The 20,828-nt window shown below is 41.7% G+C and overlaps 2 protein-coding genes and 1 long non-coding RNA gene across 11 annotated transcripts in view; 1 reads left to right on the top strand and 2 right to left on the bottom strand.

Annotated features, from left to right (window-relative positions):
• The window catches only part of LOC110499338 (SMC5-SMC6 complex localization factor protein 2), a 34,084-nt gene extending 26,259 nt beyond the window's left edge, over nt 1–7,825 (bottom strand). For 3 of the 9 annotated variants that reach the window (XR_016489497.1, XM_036956196.2, XM_036956200.2), the window contains exon 1: nt 6,587–6,713. The gene's annotated coding sequence lies outside the window, so the exon portion shown is untranslated. Of the gene's footprint in view, nt 1–2,738; nt 5,480–6,586; nt 6,733–7,538 lie in introns of those variants that run through there. The other 6 variants (XM_036956198.2, XM_090213006.1, XM_036956202.2 and 3 more) reach the window with 4 other exon arrangements.
• LOC110499340 (uncharacterized) lies at nt 6,441–9,858 on the top strand. The gene is made up of 3 exons (XR_002469938.3): nt 6,441–6,551; nt 6,675–6,767; nt 7,623–9,858. It is a non-coding gene; the product is annotated as an uncharacterized LOC110499340 (long non-coding RNA).
• Nucleotides 7,931–20,711, bottom strand: LOC110499339 (phosphoglycerate mutase 1). The gene is made up of 4 exons (XM_021576423.3): nt 20,361–20,711; nt 17,357–17,631; nt 10,823–11,003; nt 7,931–10,324 (listed from the first exon to the last, which is right to left on the bottom strand). Exons 1-4 carry the CDS (start codon nt 20,497–20,499, stop codon nt 10,155–10,157), a joined length of 765 nt encoding a protein of 254 aa, XP_021432098.1. The 5' UTR covers nt 20,500–20,711; the 3' UTR covers nt 7,931–10,154.
• Nucleotides 20,712–20,828: the final 117 nt, after the last annotated feature.

Raw genomic sequence — 20,828 nt, 5'->3', positions numbered from 1 at the left:
CTTATTCACTGTTACTAGCCAGCTACTACCCAGTACTCTACACTGCACCTTATAGACTGCTGCCCTATGTACATAATCATTGAAAACTAACTTTAATAATGATTACATACTGTTTTACCAAGTTCATATGTATATACTGTATTCTAGGCAAGGATCATCCTACAGTGCATTCGGAAAGTATTCAGACCCCTTGACTTTTTCCACATTTTGTTATGTTACAGCTTTATTATAAAAATGACTAAATAGTTATTTTTGCTCATCAATCAATAACCAATAACCCATATTGACAAAGCAAAACATATATATTTTTTTTAACATTTTGGCAAATCTATTAACAATAAAACACTGAAATATGACATTAACATAAATATTCATTCCCTTTACTCAGTACTTTGTTGAAGCCCTTTTGGCAGCGATTACAGCCTTGAGTTTTGTCAACATGAATATAAAAATCTCCCAACACAAGGATTTTTATCAAAGTTCTCAAGGACAATAGACAATAGTTCAGAGAGATCCGTAAAGAAAGTGTTTCATTACTTTGGTGGTCTATACAGGGTGATGGCCAGCACTGGTGGCTGACATTTAAACAGTATAACATGCTGCTCAAAAGACCCAAAGTCGCCAAATGAAATCTCCTCACAGCTGGAAGCAATAGCAAAAAGAGGCTGTCCCTCCCACACTTTTCTGATAGAGTATGAAAAGCTTCAGCCCGGGGGGGGCTTCAATAAGAGCATCTCTACAGTCTGAAGACAGCCATGTTTAGTGAGAAACATGCCATCAACATGAACACTTATGTAAATGTGAAATTTCCATTTAAAAAAATAATATACAGCGGGGCAAAAATGTATTTAGTCAGCCACCAATTGTGCAAGTTCTCCCACATAAAAAGTGAGAGGCCTGTAATTTTCATCATAGGTACACTTCAACTATGACAGACAAAATGAGAGAGAAAAAAATCCAGAAAATCACATTGTAGGATTTTTAAAGAATTTATTTGCAAATTATGGTGGAAAACAAGTATTTGGTCACCTACAGACAAGCAAGATTGCTGGCTCTCACAGACCTGTAACTTCTTCTTTAAGAGGCTCCTCTGTCCTCCACTCGTTACCTGTATTAATGGCACCTGTTTGAACTTGTTATCAGTATAAAAGACACCTGTCCACAACTTCAAACAGTCACACTCCAAACTCCACTATGGCCAAGACCAAAGAGCTGTCAAAGCGCACCAGAAACAAAATTGTAGACCTGCACCAGGCTGGGAAGACTGAATCTGCAATAGGTAAGCAGCTTGGTTTGAAGAAATCAATTGTGGGAGCAAATATTAGGAAATGGAAGACATACAAGACCACTGATAATCTCCGGGGCTCTGGGGCTCTACGCAAGATCTCACCCCGTGGGGGTCAAAATGATCACAAGAACTGTGAGCAAAAATCCCAGAACCACACGAGGGGACCTAGTGAATGACCCGCAGAGAGCTGGGACCAAAGTAACAAAGCCTACCATCAGTAACACACTACGCCGCCATGGACTCAAATCCTGCAGTGCCAGACGTGTCCCCCTGCTTAAGCCAGTACATGTCCAGGCCCATCTGAAGTTTGCTAGAGAGCATTTGGATGATCCAGAAGAAGATTGGGAGAATGTCATATGGTCAGATGAAACCAAAATATAACTTTTTGGTAAAAACTCAACTCGTCGTGTTTGGAGGACAAAGAATGCTGAGTTGCACCCAAATAACAACATACCTACTGTGAAGCATGGGGGTGGAAACATCATGCTTTGGGGCTGTTTTTCTGCAAAGGGACCAGGACGACTGATCCGTGTAAAGGAAAGAATGAATGGGGCCATGTATCATGAGATTTTGAGTGAAAACCTCCCATCAGCAAGGGCATTGAAGATGAAACGTGGCTGGGTCTTTCAGCATGACAACGCTCCCAAACACACCGCCCGGGCAACGAAGGAGTGGCTTCGTAAGAAGCATTTCAAGGTCCTGGAGTGGCCTAGCCAGTCTCCAGATCTCAACCCCATAGAAAATCTTTGGAGGGAGTTGAAAGCCCGTGTTGCCCAGCAACAGCCCCAAAACATCACTGCTCTAGAGGAGATCTGCATGGAGGAATGGGCCAAAATACCAGCAACAGTGTGTGAAAACCTTGTGAAGACTTACAGAAAACGTTTGACCTCTGTCATTGCCAACAAAGAGTACATAACAAAGTATTGAGATAAACTTTTGTTATTGACCAAATACTTATTTTCCACCATCATTTGCAAATGAATTCATTAAAAATCCTACAATGTGATTTTCTGGATTTTTTTTCTCATTTTGTCTGTCATAGTTGAAGTGTACCTATGATGAAAATTACAGGCCTCTCTCATATTTTTAAGTGGGAGAACTTGCACAATTGGTGGCTGACTAAATACTTTTTCCCCCACTGTATATATAAAAACAATAATTAAATCGCTGCCAAAGGTGCATCAACAAAGTACTGAGTAAAGGGTCTGAATACTTAAGTAAATGTGATATTTCAGCAAAAACAAATAAGACTGTAAAGTAACAAATTGTGTAAAAAGACAATGACAAAGCAAAACAGGTTTTTAGAAATGTTAGTAAATGTATAAAATTAAACTGAAGAATCACATTTACATAATTATTCAGACCCTTATTTCAGTACTTTGTTGATGCACCTCTGGCAGTGATTACAATCTCGAGTCTTCTTGGGTATGACGCTAAAAGCTTGGCACACCTGTATTTGGGGAGTTTCTCCTATTCTTCTCTGCAGACCCTCTCAAGCTCTGTCAGGTTGAATGGGGAGCGTCACAGCACAGCTATTTTCAGGTCTCTCCAGAGATGTTTGATGGGGTTCAAGTCTGGGCTCTGGCTGGGCCACTCAAGGCTCAAGGACATTTAGAGACTTGTCCCAAAGGGACTAATGCGTTGTCTTGGCTGTGTGCTTAGGGTCGTTGTCCTGTTGGAAGGTGAACCTTCGCCCCAGTCGGAATCCTCTCTCGAAGAGATTACGAGCTAAATAGCTTCTATGCTCGCTTCGAGGCAAGCAACACTGAAGCATGCATGAGAGCATCAGCTGTTCCGGACGACTGTGTGATCAGGCTCTCTGCAGCCGATGTGAGCAAGACCTTGAAACAGGTCAACATTCTCAAGGCCACAGTGCCAGACGGATTATAAGGACGTGTACTCAGAGCATGCGCTGACCAACTGGCAAGTGTCTTCACTGAAATTTTCAACCTGTCTCTTACGGAGTCTGTAATACCAACATGTTTTAAGCAGACCACCATAGTCCCTGTGCTCAAGAAGACCAAGGTAACCTGCCTAAATTACTACCGACACGTAGCACTCACATCGGTAGCCATGAAGTGCTTTGAAAGGCTGGTCATGGCTCACTTCAACACCATTATCCCTGAAACCCTAGACCCACTCCAATTTGCATAGTGCCCAACAGATCCACAGATGATGCAATCTCTATTGCACGCCACACTGCCCTTTCCCACCTGGACAAAAGGAACGCCTACGTGAGAATGCTATTCATTGACTACAGCTCAGCGTTCAACACCATAGTACCCTCAAAGCTCATCACTAAGATATGGACCCTGGGACTAAACACCTCCCCCTGCAACTGGATCCTGGACTTCCTGACAGGTTGCTCCCCCCAGTTGGTAAGGGTAGGTAACAACACTTCTGCCACGCTGAATCCTCTGATCCTCCTCACGGGGGCCCCTCAGGGGTGCGTGCTCAATCCCCTACTGTACTCCCTGTTCACCCATGACTGCATGGCCAAGCACGACTCCAACACCATCATTAAGTTTGCCAACGACACAAAAGTGGGAGGCCTGATCACTGACAACAATGACACAGCCTATAGGGAGGTCAGAGACCTGGCAGTGTGGTGCAGGATAACAACCTCTCCCTCAACGTAACCAAGACTAAGGAGATGATTGTGGACTACTAGAAAAGGAGGACAGAGCACGCCCCCATTCTCATCGACGGGGCTGTAGTGAAGCAGGTTGAGAGCTTCAAGATCCTTGGTGTCCACATCACCAACAAACTAGAATGGTCCAAACACACCAAGACAGGTGTGAAGAGGGCACAACAATGCCTATTTCCCCCCAGGAGACTGAAGAGATTTGGCATGGGTACCCAGGTCCTCAAAAAGTTTGACAGCTGCACCATCGAGAGCATCCTGACTGATTGCATCACCGCCTGGTATGGCAACTGTTTGGCATCTGACCGCAAGACGCTACAGAGGGTAGTTCATACGGCCCAGTACGTCACTGGGGCCAAGATTCCTGACATCCAGAACCTCTATACCAGGCGGTGTCAGAGGAAGGCCCAAAACATTGCAAAAGACTCCAGCCACCCTAGTCATAGACTGTTCTGTCTGCTACCACACGGCAAGTGGTATCAGAGCGCCAAGTTAGGTCCAAAAGGCTCCTTAACAGCATCTACCCCCAAGTCATAAGACTCCCGAATAGCTAATCATATGGCTAACCGGACTATTTGCATTGTCCTTCCCCCACCCCCATTTTTACGCAGCTGCTACTCTGTTTATTATTCATGCAGTCACTTTACCTCTACCTACATGTACACATTACCTCAATTACCTGGACTAACCGGTGCCCCCGCACATTGACTCTGTACCGGTATCCCCTGTATATAGCTTCAATACTGTTATTCTATTGTTGCTCCTTAATTATTTATTTTTTTATTTCAGTTTATTTTAGTAAATACTTAACTTTTTTTTCTTAAAACTGCATTGCTGGTTAAGGGCTTGTAAGTAATAATTTCACTTGTTGTATTCGGCGCATGTGACAAATACAATTTGATACTCAAGGATTTCTCTGTACTTTGCTCCGTTCATCTTTCCCTCGATCCTGACTAGTCTCCCAGCCCTGCCGTTGAAAAACATCCCCACAGCATGATGCTGCCACCAGCATATTCACCGTAGGGATGGTTCCAGGTTTCCTCCAGATGTGACGCTTGGCATTCAAGCAAGAGTTCAGTCTTGGTTTCATCAGACCAGATAATCTTGTTTCTCATGGTCTGAGATGCCTTTAGGCAAACTCCAAACGGGCTGTCATGTGCCTTTTACTGAGGAGTGGCCACTCTACCATAAAGGCCTAATTGGTGGAGTGCCGCAGAGATGGTTGTCCTTCTGGAAGGTTCTCCCATCTCCACAGAGGAACTCTGAAGCTCTGTCAGAGTGGCCAGCGGGTTCTTGGTCACCCCCGACCAAAGCCATTCTCCCCAGATTGTTCAGTTTGGCCGAGCTGCCAGCTCTAGGAATTGTCTTGGTGGTTCCAAACTTCTTCCATTTAAGAATGATGGAGGCCACTGTGTTCTTTGGGACCTTCAAGGCTGCAGACATTTTTTGGTACCCTTCCCTAGATCGGTGCCTCGACAAAATCCTGTCTCGGAGCTCTACGGACAATTCCTTCAACCTCATTTCTTGGTTTTTGCTCTGACATACCCGGGCGTGAACCAGGGACCCTGTGCACACATCAACAACAGTCACCCCTCGAAGCATCGCTCCACAAAAGCCCTCCTTGCAGAGCACTACTTCAAGGTCTCAGAGCAAGTGACATCACCGATTGAAACACTATTTACCGCGCACCACCAACTAAACTAGCGTTTCACATCCGTTACACTACTCTCTGTTGATCATGTATGCACAGTCAATTTAACTATACATTCAAGTATATACTACCTCAATTGGCCCGACCAACCAGTGCTCCCACACATTGGCTAACCGGGCTATTTGCATTCTGCTCCCCCCAACCCCTCTTTTACGCTGCTGCTATTCTCTGTTCATCATATATGCATAGTCACTTTAACCACATCTACATGTACATACTACCTCAATCAGCCTGACTAACCGGTGTCTGTATGTAGCCTCGCTACGGTATATAGCCTGTCTTTTTACTGTTGATTTATTTCTTTACTTACCTATTGTTCACCTAATACTTTTTTGCACTATTGGTTAGAGACTGTAAGTAAGCATTTCACTGTAAAGTCTAATACACCTGTTGTATTCGGCGCACGTTACAAATAATCTTTGATTTGATTTGATCTTCAGGTCGGAAAGTCAGAGCTTTCGAAAGATGTTCCGAGTTTCCGACTTGGAATTCCAAGTTGGACGACCTTTAAAAATGATTTCTCCCAGGCTGAGCTCGTATTTTTACGAGCTCCCAGTTGTCTTCTATGAACATACAGAGTATCTGACAGTAATAGACAATCACACACAAGTCGACGTGTCCATTTGCATTAAGTCAATATGCATGTTCACAAAGCAATGTGTCTCACTCGTCAATTTCACCGGAACAGATTATTTGAATTAAAATTAATTGAAGTTCATTTCCTGGTGTTTTAAGTCTTATGTCCAACAATGAAAACAAAATGTTTTTTTTGGGGGGGGGGAATAAAACCACCCGCAGGAAGCCAGTTGGGGAACCTTGACCTAGTGGTAAACTAGCTAGCTTTCTAACAAGCTAACAGTAGCTTGCTGCCGTCTAGTTTCTGTTGCACAGGAAGTGAAAGGACTAAGGTAACTTAATGAAATGCAGCTAACTCGTTTCTTACCTCCCATTTCCATTAGATCGTATTTCATTATGACAGAACAAGTTGCCCGTTAAACACTAACCTTGCTATGTTATTTGTTTCCTATCAGGATATCAATGGTGCTTTCAAGACAAAATGGTAACGAGAGGGGGAGAGAGAAAGAGAAAAAAAGAGGTCAAAATCTGACATCGTTTATATTCAGGTCGGAAAGTCGGAGCTCTACAAAGATGTTCGCGTTTCTGACTTGGAATTCCAAGTTGGATGACCGTTCAAAAATATTTTCACAGTCTGAGTTCGTATTTTTACGAGTTCCCAGTTGTCTTCTAGGAACATAGAGCGTATATGCTTGTTCCTAGGTTGTCTAAAACACACTGAAGTCGGAGATTTCCGAGTTTCGACTTGTTTTGAACGCGGCATCTGACTGTCGACCTGCTTAATATACTTATGTCCACAAAGCAATTTGTCTCACTCGTCATTTTTCCTGGAATTTGTATAAAGTAATTCTGAAACAATTTATTAAATCGTCTAGAAAGCAAAACATGTATAGGTTGCTAGCTTGCTACTGTACTCTAGCAACCAAATAGTGTCGACTTGTTAAAAAACAAAATCTCACATTTCGTAAACAGGTGTGGACTTAACAATGACACGTTACTTAGGGCCCTTCCCAACAATGCAGAGAACAAAAAAGATCAATAGAAACATATCTAATAACAAGGAATAAATACACAATCATGAGTAACGATAACTTGGCTATATACACGGGGTACGTTATTCAAACTCCCGACAATAACATCTAGCTAACTAGGTTGGTGTTACCCAGCAGTTTACACATCGGTGTGATATGACTAGCTAATTCTCTTAACAAACCCAGATTTGACACGCCAAGACTGTCTAGCTTTGCTGCTGACTAGTTTCTGTTGCAAAGGAAGTGTAAGGACTAAGGTAACTTAATGAAATGTAACTACATTCTTACCTCCCATTTCCTTTAGATTTTTTTCATTATGACAGAACAAGTTATCCGTTAAACTAACTTCGCTATGTATTTGTTTCCTATCAGGATATCAAGACAACTGTAAAACCACAAAAAAAAGTTTCCGAGTTTGATGACCATTCAAAAGGATTTTTCCCAGTTGGGACTCTTTTTTTCCCACCCTGGAGTTCCCAGTTGTTTTGAACGCGATATATGAGAGCGCTTTTCCATTCTATCACGCCAACTGTAAAGTCACAGTGAAATTACGATACCTGACATTTTTTTGTGACGGAAAAACACGTCACGTCCTGGCTGGCTGCACAGGTGTGCCACTGAGAGGCCTACTAAACCAGTGTCCTTAGATTTCTATAATAAAAATATAGACCAAATACATGTTTTTATTTTTCCACACATTTATTGGTTCAGCACAGGCTTCAGAAACAGTGCATTACAATGAAGTTTAACACTAATAAATAACCTTTTATTACAAAGGATTTTCCTTTCAGTCAGAAGATTGTTGCCAATGTCAAAGGAGAATGTCTTGGGAACGACTGGGGAAGGATAGAACAGGCATATCCTATAGGAATGGGTACTTGCATTGCAGTTTTCCCACTTAGAGGTGTTACAAACAGAAAAGGCAAACGTCAAGTAAAATTAACACAAATCTTTTCAGAGTAGAAGAGTGGTTCTAGCAGCAGACAGGGTGGTTAAGATGCACTTAGAGTATGGGCCTACTCATAGATTGTGGAATGCTCACAAAGTTGAAGATATAAATGAAACGTATATAAACGAATCAGCTCGCTTGGACGTGGAAGAAGCGAGTTGGTCTGTTACGTGCAATCTATTTCTATCTGCATCTATGAATGTTTAGCCCTGAATGCCACTGGTGTAGGCTAAAGCAGAAACAGACCGACAGTGCAGGTACCAAACGTTTGATCCCACTGACAAAACAGTATCAATGGGACACACTACTCAAGAGGAAATGGGATGGAAAAACATGTTACAAACAGCAGTACTTGCACATAGAAGCACCATCCAAGGCTAGGAAAGGTATTCAGTCAACTTCTGATGTGGTTTTACATGACACACAGAAGCAACATCAAGGGAAGGGGGCATGGGAGAAAGAGCTATTTGGTCTCTGCCACAGCTCTTAAAAACCTCTACAGGACCAGTGTCCCTATACCGGGACAGTTGAGCTAACGTACACTGATGTGATTAGCATGACAGTTGTAAGTAAAAGCAAACTTTCCAGGAAATAGACATGTCTTATATGGGTAGACAACTTTAATTATTGTTAATCTAACTACACTGTCCAATTTACAGTAGCTATTACAGTGAAATAATACCATGCTATTGTTTGAGGAGAGTGCACAGTTATGTACTTAAATGTATCAATAAACCAATTAGGCACATTTGGGAAGACATTTTGAACAGTAATACAATGGTGCATTGGATCAGTCTAAAACTTTGCACATACACTGCTGCCATCTAGTGGCCAAAATCTAAGTTGTACCTAGACTCCTAAGTCATATAATGAATGGCCTCTCTTGCATTTCAAAGATGGAACAAAAAAAATTGAAAAAGCATGTTTTTTTTCTTTGTATTATCTTTTACCAGATCTAATGTATTATATTCTCCTACATTAATTTCCACAAACGTCAAAGTGTTTCTTTTCAAATGGTATCAAGAATATGCGTATCCTTGCTTCATGTCCTGAGCTACAGGCAGTTAGATTTGGGTATGTCATTTTAGGCGAAAATATGGGGGAAAAAAGGGGCGAATCCTTAAGAGGAGATGGACACTGTCGTCCAACTTCTGATGTGGTTATACAGTGAATTGCGCAACCACAGACAGGGCAAAGGAAAACAAAAAGTGAAGAACCAGTACAACCGTGTGTGTTGTGCAAATATGAATTATTTCTCCCTTCTTGTGGTTTTAACTGTTTATTAATTTGGCTATTTTTTTGTTGTTGTTTTCTTTGGGTAGAAATCACATGACTGTTTACATTTTTAAGTGCAAAAATTATTCTCTAACATCTAAATATATACTATTTTCTAGAGAAACTTGGAAGTATAATAACGCAAGACCAACTATTTTCAAATAAACGAGGCTTCATCACCACATTCGTAATCTCAGTGATCCATCGTCAAACAGGGGAAACACTTTTGTTGGACTTACAGAAACAGTAATAAGCCAGTGGAATGATGACTGTGTGATTTGATAGTCAGTGGTCCCCATATAAGTAGCTTGGTCAATAAATATCCACTTATACTAACTTATTAGTTACTTTATAATCATTTTTTAAAACGTTCTATGCACAGTAGAGTTGACTATGAACACACATTCTTAGTGCCTGTTTCTTGGACTGCATGTACAGAGTGTGTGAGAGCTCCTTTGAGAGCTGTAGTATTGTTGACCCTCTACTCCGACCCATATCCCTTTACCCCTACTCTGAGCCACATGGAGTAGAATGAAGCTTCCCACAGAGAATGATCTAGGGTCAGTTATACATGCTTCCTTCCTAATGAAAGGTTGGGAATTGGTGGGAGGCTAAAATCTGATCCTAGATAAGTGCAACTTCCTACTGCACGATACACAAAGTGCCCCCTCTCTCTCCCTCTACTTCTTGGCTTTGCCCTGGGCTGCCACGGCCTCCATAGCCTTCCTGACGGTCTCCTCATCCCCCAGGAACTGCATGGGTTTGACGGGCTTCAGGTTCTTGTCCAGCTCGTACAGGATGGGGATGCCTGTGGGCAGGTTCAGCTCCATGATTGCCTCCTCTGACATACCTGCAGGGGGCAGCACAGAGCAGGACATGGTTGACAACATGCTGTAAATCATGTCAATTAAAATATAATGACAAAAGAAAGTGTACACAAAAAAAATAAGGAACACACAGATGGACACTTACACAGGAGGGTTGAGGTGCAACATATTTCAGTGTGCGATTTTTTTCAATATCATACATTCGATTTGTGCCGATTAGAACGTGTAAAACCTCAGGCCTGAATATACGATACTACCACAGGTAGTTCCTAGAAACTAATCAGGGTTCTCCAATTCCACTCCTGGGGATAATTGGTGTTTAGGCTTTTGTTTCAGCCCAGCTCTAACACACCTGATTTGACTAATTGTGACCATGAACAGCTTATGAATTAAAAACTGGTGTTCATTTTCCAAAAAATATGCATTATTACTAGGCTGTAACAAAAACCTGCACACCATGTGGCTCTCCAGAGCCAAGAGGTTAGAGATATTCACTGTTCTAAGCAGTTCTTACTACCTACCCTCCAGGTGCTTGACAATGCCCCTGAGGCTGTTGCCGTGGGCAGCAATGAGAACCCTCTTGCCCTGTTTGATCTGGGGGACAATCTCGTTGTTCCAGTAGGGCAGTGCCCGGGCGATGGTATCCTTCAGGCTCTCACAAGACGGAAGCTGCTCCTCCGACAGGTCGCCATAACGACGGTCCTAAAGAAAATATAGTACGTCAACAAACAAAAAAATGCCTAACAGCAACCTGGGCCTGAAGCCTCATACAATCATATTGCTTTCAATCAAATCACATTTATTAAGCTATTTTTACATCAGCGGTGGTCATTTGAGGCTTTATTTACAAAGGCAGCCCAATTTTGATCTTTTACCCAATTATTGGCAGAAGAGCTGATATGATTGGTCAAAAGACCAATTACACTGAACAAAATTATAAAACACAACATGTAAAGTGCTGGTCACATATTTAATGAGCTGAAATAAAAGATACCAGAACATTTCCATACGCACAAAAAGCTTCTTTCTCTCAAATTCTGGACACAAATCTGTGCCCCTGCCCAGTCATGTGAAATCCATTGATTAGGGACTAATTTATTTACTTAAAATGGAATGATTTCCTTATATGACCTGTAACCCAGTAAAATTGTTGAAAGTGTTGCATTTATTTTTTTGTACAGTATAGTAAAAAGAATATCAGAATTGAGCTGCCTGTGTAAACGCAGCCAAAGTGATTTTACATTAACCCGGCCTAGACACCAAAGAGCAAGCAAAAGGCACATTGACTCAGAATAACTCCCTAAAATAAATACATCTTTGTTTATTCCCTAGAGAAGGAAGAAACGTTCAACTGTCCAGTGCTTTCAGTTCTATGTACAGTCATGGCCAAAAGTTGAGAATGACAAATATTAATTTTCAAAGTTTGCTGCTTCAGTGTCTTTAGATATTTTTGTCAGATGTTATTATGGAACACTGAAGTATAATTACAAGCATTTCATACATATCAAAGGCTTTTATTGTCAATTACATGAAGTTGATACAAAGAGTCAATATTTGCAGTGTTGACCCTTCTTTTTCAAGACCTCTGCAATCCGCCCTGGCATGCTGTCAATTAACTTCTGGGCTACTTCCTGACTGATGGCAGCCCATTCTTGCATAATCAATGCTTGGAGTTTGTGGGTCCACCCGCCTCTTGAGGATTGACCACAAGTTCTCAATGGGATTACGGTCTGGTGAGTTTCCTGACAATGGACCCAAAATATTGATATTTTGTCTCCCGAGCCAATTTTGCTTTATGGCAAGTTGCTCCATCATGCTGGAAAAGGCATTGTTCGTCACCAAACTCTTCTGGATGGTCGGGAAAAGTTGCTCTCAGAGCATGTGTTGGTACCATTCTTTATTCATGGCTGTGTTCTCAGGCAAAATTGTGAGTGAGGCCACTCCCTTGGCTGAGAAGCAACCCCACATGAATGGTCTCAGGATGCTTTACTGTTGGCATGACACAGGACTGATGGTAGTGCTCACCTTGTCTTCTCCGGACAAGCTTTTTTCCAGATGCCCCAAACAATCGGAAAGGGGATTCATCAGAGAAAATGACTTTACCCCAGTCCTCAGCAGTCCAATCCCTGTACCTTTTGCAGAATATCAGTCTGTCCCAGATGTTTTTCCTGGAGAGAAGTGGCTTCTTTGCTGCCCTTCTTGGCACCAGGCCATCCTCCAAAAGTCTTCGCCTCACTGTGCGTGCAGATGCACTCACACCTGCCTGCTGCCATTCCTGAGCAAGCTCTGTACTGGTGGTGCCCCGATCCCGCAGCTGAATACATTTTAGGAGATGGTCCTGGCGCTTGCTGGACTTTCTTGGGCGCCCTGAAGCCTTCTTCACAACAACTGAACTGCTCCCCTTGAAGTTCTTGATGATCCGATATTTTAGGTGCAATCTTACTGGCAGCAATACCCTTGCCTGTGAAGCCCTTTTTGTGCAAAGAAATGATGACGGCACATGTTTCTTTGCAGGTAACCATGATTGACAGAGGAAGAACAATGATTCCAAGCACCACCCTCCTTTTGAAGCTTCCAGTCTGTTATCCGAACTCAATCAGCATGACAGAGTGATCTCCAGCCTTGTCCTCGTCAACACTCACACCTGTGTTAACGAGAGAATCACTGTCATGATGTCAGCTGGTCCTTTTGTGGCAGGGCTGAAATGAGGGAAAATGTTTTGGGGGGATTCAGTTCATTTGCATGGCAAAGAGGGACTTTGCAATTAATTGCAATTCAGCTGACCACTCTTCATAACATTCTGGAGTATATGCAAATTGCCATCATACAAACTGAGGCAGCAGACTTTGTGAAAATGTATATTTGTGTCATTCTCAAAACCTTAGGCCATGACTGTGCATTGAATAAGTCTGACAAATGATTTGAATTATCCAAATGTTGAGTCTATGAAGATCAGTTGGCCAATGCACCTGTACTCTATACCTCTGATAGTCCTACGTGGCAATTTTTAACACATCACAACCACTGACCCCTGTCAATACTGATGACGCATTCACCAATCGCTTCTGATCTCAACTTTGAACTTTACCGTCTTACATCATACTCCTCTGAAATACATTAACTCAGAGAGTTGAAACACAACACCAAAAGACCCTGTTCTATATAAGAGCACCATGAAATTAAAAAATACTTCAAACATGTATGACCAGGCGAGGCAGAAACCATTTTGTTTTAATGGTCAGGAGGACTAACCACCAGTATGCTTGAGGAAATGCTGCCCCTGTAGATTGTATCCAGTCCTGATCATAGCAACTTAATTTAAAGATCATTACTTCAATCAAATCGATGACTATAGTTCAACAATAAGTGCTAAGATGGAACGAAATCCTGCAGCTCTCTCGGGCTGGAGTTGGCCCTCCCTGCCCTACCCTGGCCTGGCCTGGCCTGGCGTCTTCCCATGGGACCTGGTGGTGCAGACAGAAGGCACAGACACATAGGTTCTATCCCAAATGGCACTCTGTTCCTTATAGTGTGCACTACTCCTCTAGTTAAAAGTAGTGCACTATATATAAAACAGGGTGTCATTTGGAACATAGCCATAACCTAAAACACTCTCCTCAGCATAACACACAGCCCATACTAGTCTCTACTTCTGCCCCTCTGTTGAGTCACGGTAATTAGGCATCTCCAAGCTCTGATGCTGCTGATGGTCATTAGTAACATACCAAACTTTAACTGTCTGGTACTCAGCACTCTATTGTCCCTCTAATCATTCTGACATCAATGCAAATGTATTCGATAATCTAATCAAACACTTCATGAGAGCCCATGAGCTCATGTTGAGCAACATTTCTATAGGCTAAGCAATAGGCACACTGCTTTGCAACAGGAGAATAGCCTACTTGGCTGGCCTGAAAATGAACCATGGGGAAAGCGTCCTCCATACACTATTTAAGTGCATAGATTATTTTTTTTGGTCCATTCTAAATAAAAACTAATATCACATATATTATTTACTATATGTAAAGACAAAACTAAAAATTAAGAATAGTTTGATGGGTGGCAATATTAGCCTATCACTTGTGAATGATGCCCAGCTTGTGCATTAAGGCAAGAAACAGCACACAACTTTTTTTTGCGGCTTTTTCAAATCAGTTGCACACCTCATGTAGCCTAGCCCATAGGCCTATATGTTTTGATATGGTTAGTATCACACCTCATGTAGCCTAGCCCATAGGCCTATATGTTTTGATATGGTTAGTATCACACCTCATGTAGCCTAGCCCATAGGCCTATATGTTTTGATATGGTTAGTATCACACCTCATGTAGCCTAGCCCATAGGCCTATATGTTTTGATATGGTTAGTATCACACCTCATGTAGCCTAGCCCATAGGCCTATATGTTTTGATATGGTTAGTATCACACCTCATGTAGCCTAGCCCATAGGCCTATATGTTTTGATATGGTTAGTATCACACCTCATGTAGCCTAGCCCATAGGCCTATATGTTTTGATATGGTTTGTCCCACAGCTAAACTGGCCAAATAACTTCTTAAAATGAAGCACATTAATCCGCTATATAACCGGTGTAGAGCCTAACTGGCATACATAGGCAGCGTGTGAGTTTCAAGTTTGGGGAAGATAATTGTCACCATAAAAATGCACCTTTATAATAAAGCATTACATGCGTAAACACATTTGCAGTCACTTTCAATAAGAGTTTTTCCAATTGATTGTGTTTGGAACATTCTCGCTTGTAGCCTACTGTGCGCATGTGAAAAAAATTTCCTAATAGTTTATCAAAATGTTAAGATAAACAATCATCCTCATTGCTTTAAATGTTTTTTGGATGCGAGTTGTATTAGATCCCAAATTATCACATCCCACTACTGTCCCAGACCATGTTTGGAATATTTATTTATGGCACTGAAGGACAAGTTGACCAAAAGAATAGGACTGTGTTAAGGGAATTTTTTTCAATGATGACTAATTATGTATACATTTCAATCAGGACTGACTAATCCGAATACTATTATGTTACTATACATGTACTAATCAGAATAATAAATGTTACTGTATATGTATGAGTTTTCATTCTTGATCCCAGTACTGAAAATAATGTGTGTGTGTGAACGTGGGCAAAAGTTAGAACAATGACGGTCTGTTCCTTTGTACAAATGAATGAACTATCTCCAGACTGTCTAGAATGTTTATCTACACTGACTGACCTTGGCTCTAGGCGAGGAGGGAAGGCTTGAGAACTATAGGGCCTTTCTACCAGTGTTAAGAAGAGACAGAACATTTAGAAAACGCTGACGTCATTTTCAGTTTGTAACCTGTGGTAAACTCAGTACTCTCTTGAATAAAGGCTGTTACTTGACTTTAAGACCGGGACTCTGTCCATTCCTATAAAATAAGGGTCATACAAATCCTTATGCATTGACAGAGTGTTTAATTTTGATTGGGAATTAAAACAGAGGAATTAAATTCCTTTAACAGACTGTCACGTTCTGACCTTTATTCCTTCCTTTTGTCTTTATTCAGTATGGTCAGGGCGTGAGTTGGGGTGGGCAGTCTATGTTAGTTTTTCTTTATTTTCTATTTCTGTGTTTGCCTGATATGGTTCTCAATCAGAGGCAGCTGTCTATCGTTGTCCCTGATTGAGAACCATATTTAGGTAGCCTGTTTTCCTTTGTGTTTTGTGGGTGGTTATTTTCAGTCTTTGTGTGTCTGCACCAGATAGAACTGTTTCGGTTGTCACTTTGTTGTTTTGTATTTATGAAGTGTTCAGTTTTCCATTAAAAAGATGAACACTAACCACGCTGCACTTTGGTCCTCTCCTTCTTCCACCGACGACAGGGACAACGTTTGTACTATGGGGGATAGTATATTGATACAGGCTAGTGTTTTGGCTGTTCGTTAGGCCTACTCCGCTTGTTGGCTGATAAAAGTAGGATACATGTGGACAGTTCTAACATCTTCAATATGCACCTCAGAATTCCATAAGAGTGACGCGAGCATTTGCGTCCCTGATGTGTCGGTCTTCATTCACTTGTAGCCTACTTCTTAGCTGAAATGCCTGTGAGAAGGACCCAATCACGGGACGGGCATTGGCTACATCTGAGAGAACCATGTGAGTGAGAGGTGCTTTGAAGCTTTGGCCGCAGAAGGCATGGATTTTTATAGGGGACATTACAGTCACACAGGGGGAATGCCGCCGGTAAATTCAAGGCCTGGTGAGAATATCAAGTTCTTGTCAAATTGTGAATGAGAGACTGATGAAGTGTGGGCAGCTTGTGACTTTTTTCAAATCCTCATTAGAGTCCCATCATGCAGCCTTAGAATGTATTAAACATCAAAACATACAGCCCAATGTTTGTATCACAACTAAAGTTGCATAAATCTCTCTAAATGAAGCATATAGGAGGACCAGTTTCTTTGTTTACAACTCAACACAGAATAGCTGCATGTGCGCACTTCCTTTGAAATCATTTGGAGAAAAATAGCCTTTCTATTCTATTAAGCTATGTTCAATTGTATTCTTCATACTATAAAATAATAAAAATTCTAAGCAAATCTTGTCTGCTAAATGAGCTAGTGTAGCCCACAGCCATATGGCATATTCAGATCAGGGCCTAACATAAGGACAACTCAGAGTATGCTATTCTTTTCTTCTGAAATAGACTACATTTTCTTCATATCATGTTTATTTAGACCTGTATAAAATAAATGGATTAATTGTGATGGTGTAGGCTATATTAAATAGATTTTTTTAGACTTTTAAAAATGTATATGTTCCAACGGTCTGTATCAGTGGCTTGTAGGCTATTTGTGGAAGCCAGGAGATGCTAACTATGTTTATACTAATTAACGGTAAATTACTGTGAGACAGGCAGTTATTTGCTTGACAATCACCGCCACAGCCCTAAACAAGACTGCCACTATAGGCTCTTCCCAATGTGAGTGAGCCTAAAGACAGATTCACAAATGATGTTGATGTCTGATGCCATAGCAGGTCAATTCTCCCCCATGTTAGCGAGTGTGTCCCTCACCTTGCTGATGACGGTGTAGAAGTCGTGGTCCGGATCCATAGTGGGAGGAGGGATATCGAAGCTCCGCCTCCAGATCTTCACCTGAGCCTCTCCGTGCTTGGCGGCAGTCTCCGACTTGTTTAATCCCGTCAGGCCACCGTAGTGGCGCTCGTTGAGGCGCCAGGTCCGGTGGACGGGAAGCCACATCTGGTCAATGCTGTCCAGACACAGCCACAAAGTGCGGATGGCCCTCTTTAGGACTGAGGTGTAGCACACGTCAAACTCATAGCCAGCATCTGAGGAAGAGAAAGGATGTGTTCAGGGTTTGATTCAGGTTGGTGGGTGGTTGGACTGCTATGTAAGCAACATCTCTGGTCAAATTCAAATCAAATCATCAGGGTTACTAGAAGCCTAAGTTTTGGCCCACATATGTCTAAACTTGAGTCAGAAAGCCAGATATTTCCCTAACCAACACACTGAGTAAGTTTGATTTCATTCATTGCATGAAGCAGCACGTCTAGAACGTCACGTTCACATCACGTCACGTTCACGTCACGTCACGTTCACGTCACGTTCACATCATGTTCACATCACGTCACGTTCACGTCACGTCACGTTCACGTCACGTCACGTTCACATCATGTTCACATCACGTCACGTTCACATCACGTTCACATCACGTCACGTTCACATCACGTTCACATCACGTCACGTTCACATCACGTCACGTTCACATCACGTCACGTTCACATCACGTTCACATCACGTTCACATCACGTCACGTTCACATCATGTTCACATCACGTTCACATCATGTTCACATCATGTTCACATCACGTCACGTTCACGTCACGTTCACGTCACGTCACGTTCACATCACGTCACGTTCACATCACGTCACATTCACGTCACGTCACGTTCACGTCACGTTCACATCACGTCACGTTCACATTGGAAGAGCTGTGACATCAAAAGCAGTGGATGCAGGATCTCCGTTGCTCCTTCGTCCATTAGTAAAAGGGGGCTGAACTAATAGGCCCACCATAGATAGCAATACCACAGAACAAGTAATGGGTTAGTTATAAAAGTCACACCCAAGTAATTTCCTAGTTCAAGTCTAGGTCGAAAATATAAGATTGTCATCTTCAACCTAGACTTCCACCAGGAAGTAGCTGGGACTTTCATAGGGTGTGGAAACAAGGGGTACAGTCACAACCATGGTAAAGTTGATTTGACATAGTCGCTGGACATTTGGACCTTCAAACCTCAATAGCTTGTAAACGGTTTGAGCTCCAGACCTCAAGTTAGGCTCTTTATGAAGGAAAAAAAGGTGTACAACATTGCACATGTCTAGCTTCCAGATTTCAATCAGAGCATCACAATATCATGTCAAGGTTGTAGGCAGGCTGCCACAAGGTCTATGCAACTAGTTAGGGACCATCAAAAAAGTGCATGATCACAATATTCAAATTCTGGACTTATCACCTAGAAACTTCAAACTGTTCAGAAGGGATGGACACATGCTGCACATCCTTTGTCCTCCTCACAAAATTATTTTAATATAATTTTTTTTATTAAAAACAGATGGTATCTAACCACATTTTCACAATCTCGCAAGATGAAAGAATCATATTTCTCCACTCCCGTCCCAGAGTCTAAATTTTGCCTACATTTGGTGCATTTACTGCAAGAAATGCTTAAATTCTGCAGGAGTTAATATTAAGGCTATGTGAGTGGTTATAGACCTACAGTCAGTGTCCAGATTTCAGTTTACATTTAACCCATCTGAACAGTAGACTATAGTTCCCTTGACTTGCCATACACCTATTTAAAGTCCCCATCTTGTGCCTGTCGAATTTGTATTGCCCCTCACAATCACACATACCTGGCACTTTTTCTGCCAGTTCCCAAAAGCATGTCAATTGGTGTGTAGGCTATTTGGCGTGAGTGTACAGTTAAGCCCTAAAGTTTAGGTTTATGCTCTAATGCCAGAAAGGTTATTATTTCAGGCTAAATGTATCCCATAAATAACAATAATTTTACAGTTATAGGTTTTTATATCATTATTTTAGGCTAAAATGTATATATATATATTTTTTTATTATGTTTTTTAACTAGGCAAGTCAGATAAGATCAAATTTACAATGTGTAGCCTATACATAACAATAATTATACATTTATAGGTTTTTATTTCATTATTTTAGGCTACATGTATATTTATTGTTATTTATAGGCTACATGTATGGATTTTTAAGGTGTTTTATCTTTATTCAACCCGCAAGCCACCCACCTGCCCCTCATCTATCCCTAAACTGATAGGCTACGACGGGGACTACGGGTTGAGAGTCAACCCGCGCATCACTAATGCATAGTAATGTTCAGACCGAGCATCAAGATTTTAATAAAACTCACCCTACAGAAGACGCCTTGGTCCAATGACTCGTGTGTAGCGTAATGGAACGGAGTGTCACGCTCAATGGATTGCATATGGTGTGCAGCAGACTGCCAACATCGTTGCTGTGAGATTATTAAAAACTCGGTCGAAATCGGGAGGAAAAAAATTAAACCCTTTTTTCCTCCATAAAGAGCCTACCAGCCTTAGGTCTGTAGCGCAAACCGTTCACGAGCAATTGAGGTTTGAAGGTCCGGCGAATATCGAACAATCAAACCAACTTTACCACGGTGGGGAACAGCCACCAAAACACCTCCATCCTATGTCAAAATCGATGAGGTCGTCACGTGACATTGCTGGTATTGGTAACAAGAGTTTCCACAACTACAATTTCTATAGTGAATAGACATCAAATAAGATAGTTGATCTTCCTTCAGGCAGCAAAATGGCCAACTGGACTGGCACTACAGGCTTCCAAAATACTGTAGGGCTAGCAGTTGCGACCGATATTTAAAATAGTTTATGAAAATGTACAATCAATGTCAGTGTCTTTAGTGAGGAAACATTTTATGTGTTTGTGTCTGATATAAAGTGAGTAGCTAGCTGGTCAAATAAAAAAGAACAAGACTCCACCTTTCAGGGCCTGTCCTCCTCTCCTCGCCTCCCGTTCTCCAGTCTCACTCAGATCTGCGTCAAACCAGCCGCAGAATCGATTATCCTGGTTCCAGTTGCTCTCTCCGTGGCGGATCAACACCAGCTTGTAGGCGGCCATAAGTGATATATTCCTTTGCGTTGATTAAGCTCCGAAAATAAGGAATACACGGAAATGTTCAAATTGAAAAGACAGCAACAGAATGGGTGGACATGGACAGCTATCTTTGACGCTAGAAGATACGAGTGATGCGATTGGTTATTTTTCTCGCTCTTTGTTTTACAGCAGTCTAATAGGATCCCCCTGCGGTACTTCCTGCATATTCCTAGACCAATGAAACAGAGGACCATTTGCACATCGTTACAACACTATATATATATATATATATATATATATATATATATATATATATATATAAAATATGACATTTGTAATGTCTTTATTCTTTT

This window comes from Oncorhynchus mykiss, chromosome 20 (assembly GCF_057628025.1).
Source record: "Oncorhynchus mykiss isolate SJ-2025 chromosome 20, ASM5762802v1, whole genome shotgun sequence".
In the NCBI taxonomy this organism is placed as follows: domain Eukaryota; kingdom Metazoa; phylum Chordata; class Actinopteri; order Salmoniformes; family Salmonidae; genus Oncorhynchus; species Oncorhynchus mykiss.
Note: the sequence above shows the minus strand (reverse complement) of the source record. Positions and strands in the feature narration are given on the sequence as shown.